Here is a 3916-nt window from a genome sequence, read left to right on the forward strand (position 1 = left end):
AAAAAAAATTATTATGTTATACTTGCTTGGATACAAGCCCAAATAAATATATTTGGACACACATAAAATCAAAAAATAAAATAAAATAGAATAATACCAATTGATGTGTCTATATATTTTTTTTTGAAAATTTCGCTCATTTAATGTGAGAGTGTCTAAATGATATTAATTTATAATTGTGCCCATATAAGATTTTCCCCATGATGGTTTCTAAAGACCCCCACCATAGGATAACATTTTACTTGAGAGACATGATAAAATAAGGAGATAAAATTCATTTATCACATCCTGTTGGCTCTTCTAATATTATCTATCTATACTATATATAAATAAAACTACCCCTTTCAACACTTTTGGGCTGGATTTTTCTTTCCAAAAATACCCCTAATTTTCAAAAAAAAAAAAATAATACATGTAATTTGGGACCGGAAGACATTGCCCACTTTACAAACGAACTTTGTATATATAAATGATTCTCTTCTTGTTGTATAGTACAACTCAATTGCATGTATATTAAATAGGGAATTGTTAACGAATGTCTTCAGACACTCGTTAACATGAGTTCAAACCTGCATTGTTTTGTTTCTCCGCGTATGAATCTCACCACTAAGCTATTTAAAAAAAAATAATAAAAAATTATTCCCTTTCGCCTTAACCACTTTTTTTCCCATATCATTATTATGGTACTCTCAACAGATTTTTTTTAAAAAATCAATATTTTAATTTCTCTGTTGTATCATTTGGTCCTTCTGTCCCACAACACATATATATAGTCTGCCTTTACATACTCATTCCAGTACACACACCACCTCATTATCTTTCACCTTTCCTTTCCTTTCTTTCCTACCTGTTTTGAATGTGTTCTCTCAACTTTTTGGGTCCCTTGTGAATCTAGAACCACTACATAGCTACCTAGCTTATCTTCTTTTGCTACCACTCTCTCTTAGTTACCTTAATGCCTGATAACATGAGCATATCTGTTAATGGACAATCTCAAGTTCCTCCTGGATTCCGGTTTCATCCAACTGAAGAAGAGCTTCTTCAATACTACTTGAGGAAAAAAGTCTCTTATGAGAAGATTGACCTTGATGTTATTCGTGATGTTGATCTCAACAAGCTTGAACCATGGGACATTCAAGGTAATATAAATATAACTAGCTAACTATATACCTTTATTTATTTCTTCATTCATTTTTATTTTTGTTAAGTTTATTTATCCTTTTCTTTATTCCTTTGATTTATTTCTTCAAGTGGAAGACAATAAATATATACTGGAATATTGTATCGTGTTTTTTATTTTGTGGTTTTTTTTTATCCTCTTCTTTGTAGAGAAATGCAAAATAGGAACAACTCCACAAAATGATTGGTACTTCTTCAGCCACAAAGACAAGAAGTATCCAACCGGAACACGAACCAATCGCGCTACAGCCGCAGGGTTCTGGAAAGCCACCGGTCGTGACAAAGTTATATATAGCAATGGAAAAAGGATTGGAATGAGAAAGACTCTTGTTTTCTACAAAGGTCGTGCTCCTCATGGCCAAAAATCTGATTGGATCATGCATGAGTATAGACTCGACGATAACACCACCAATGACACCAATCTGGTAAGTATTAGATACAAATATACGTCTGGATAAACAACTTAATTAAGAACTTCGCTAAATGATACTTATGTATATACTTATATAGTAAATAAATTGGTTAAATTGTTTTCTTTATTGCGACAAAATTTTAGGTGTCGAATATGATTGGTGATGGTGGTCAAGAAGAAGGATGGGTGGTGTGTAGGATATTCAAGAAGAAGAATCATCTCAAAACCCTAGACAGCCCTTCTGGAGAGGGAAGAAGAAGCCATCACTTGTATGATACTTGTGATGAAGGAGCTTTGGAGCAAATACTTCAACAAATGGGAAGGGGTTGCAAGGAAGAGAATTATGAAGCAAATTACAATAATAATTATGGAAGGTTTGCAAGGCCTTTTGAATCTACTCTCAACAACAATGGTGGTTATAATAATGAAAGGTTCATGAAACTTCCAAACTTAGAGAGTCCAAAATCAACAAGCATGGAGAACAATGAGAACAACAATGATGGGTACCATGCAATTATTCAAGTAGATATGGCTAATGAAAATGAAGGGTCATTCTCTGATCATCATCATAACATGGTTAATAATCCATTAGAGGCATCATCATCATCAATGGTGATAGCATGTGGTGATGGTGGTCTTACTAATTGGGTAGCTTTGGATAGGCTTGTTGCTTCTCAATTGAATGGACAAACTGAGGCTTCTAGGCAATTGGCTTGCTTTAATGACCCCACAATGGGATATTGCACTAATGATCAAGATCTTCAACTTCCCACCCTTAAATCATCATCATCAACTTCATCACTATCAACACAAGTCAGAGCTACTACTACTTCTACTACTACTACAGCTACTACTTACATTAGTCCCTCACATGACTATGCCAGTGAGATTGACCTCTGGAACTTTGCTCGATCGACTTCCTCGTTGTTGTCATCTTCTGAACCACTGTGTCACGTGTCGAATACGTCAGTGTGACATATTAAAATAAAAATAATTTCCCCTTTTTATTCTTCTTCTTTCTCTTCCCTTGTTCGATTGTGAAATAGATAAATAACTAGTAACTATGATATCATATATATCATTTTTAGTTTTTTTTTTTTCTTCCTCAAGTCAATAAGGGATTATATTATTACAGAATATATGTTAAATTGGATAATGTTGTTAGTCAATACACATTACTTGAATTAGCTTCTATTTTTAATCTGTTGATAATTTTTACTTTGTATGTCTTAAGTACCTCAATATTATGCTTTTGGCAATACCATTTTAAGAATCCATTGAAAATTGTGACACGACGTATTTGGATTTTCTTCTACATTTTTTGTCTCTAGTCTAAATATAGTAGAGAAGGAAAAGAAAATAGTGAGAGGTAAAGATAAATTGCGAGAGAAATAAATTAATGGCTCTTGTTAACGTGTGCCTCCAAGATACTTTTTAAGTGTTTTAAATTAAGTAATTATTCTTTTAAAATGTCAAAGTTTTCAATTTCCAATACACTGATTATATAAACTTTCATAAAAAAAAGTTATCATTTAAGGTCTTTAACTAATACCTAGGGCACCGGTTAACATTTCTCTAAATTAATTAAGAAAAATGATTAAAAGATAAATATACGAAAGAGAGTAGAATATAGCCACTATTTTTAAATTTCAATTTGGAATAAATACATATACTTTTCTTTTTTATATTTAAGAAGTGAGGTGGGAAATAACTTAATTAGCTTTGAGACTCTATTATATATATATTCAATTTATAAAATTTGTGAAAAAAAAAAGAATAATTACAATATGTAAAGAATGACATAAAGAAGAAAAGGTGGGAAAGTAATTGAAGTTATTAGATGGGATGGCATTGTCAACCATGGGTCTTTCCTTAATCACGATGTCTACCATTATTTATATCTAACCTTTCATTTTTATCTTATTTTAGTTTAATTTATTTGATGATATCTTATCTATCTAGAGGAATTGAAACTCGTGTATCAATTGTGACATTGATAATCTTTTTTTTTTTTTTTTGCACAACTGCAATTATAAGGACTTTCACCTTGTAAGATTGATCATGATGATCAATAAGGTCATGTTTCTAAATATCATGTTACTTTTTTCTATATTTCACGTGGTTTGTCGGTTTGTTATAGGAAGGTGCAGACTTTGTCCTATTGCACCAACATACTATTCCTAAAAGGAAGTGTCCCAATACTCATACATGCAAAAATACAAACACAATACAACATAGAGTTAGATATAGAGAGAAAAGAGATTAATGGCTTAAAATGCTTTTTCTTAGCTTAGAGTAAGTCAAAAGAGAATCTCTTAATCAACT

The 3916-nt window shown here is 31.7% G+C and overlaps 1 protein-coding gene across 1 annotated transcript; it reads left to right on the forward strand.

Moving 5' to 3' along the window:
- Window positions 1–798: 798 nt before the first annotated feature.
- On the forward strand, window positions 799–2785 carry LOC146897431 (NAC domain-containing protein 43-like). Its single transcript, XM_085733503.1, has 3 exons — window positions 799–1139; window positions 1330–1604; window positions 1736–2785. Exons 1-3 carry the CDS (start codon window positions 956–958, stop codon window positions 2564–2566), a joined length of 1290 nt encoding a protein of 429 aa, XP_085589629.1. The 5' UTR covers window positions 799–955; the 3' UTR covers window positions 2567–2785.
- The last annotated feature ends 1131 nt before the right edge of the window (window positions 2786–3916 follow it).

Source organism: Medicago sativa, chromosome 8 (assembly GCF_051527215.1).
Source record: "Medicago sativa cultivar Bolivia chromosome 8, Bolivia_mono, whole genome shotgun sequence".
Lineage (NCBI taxonomy): Eukaryota > Viridiplantae > Streptophyta > Magnoliopsida > Fabales > Fabaceae > Medicago > Medicago sativa.

Excerpts from the sequence above, each read along its gene's own strand:
- LOC146897431 (XM_085733503.1), top strand. The coding sequence starts at position 956 with ATGCCTGATAACATGAGCATATCTGTTAATGGACAATCTCAAGTTCCT. Across the intron at positions 1,140-1,329 it reads TGAACCATGGGACATTCAAG|AGAAATGCAAAATAGGAACA; the intron begins GTAATATAAATA and ends TCTTCTTTGTAG. Across the intron at positions 1,605-1,735 it reads CCACCAATGACACCAATCTG|GTGTCGAATATGATTGGTGA; the intron begins GTAAGTATTAGA and ends ACAAAATTTTAG.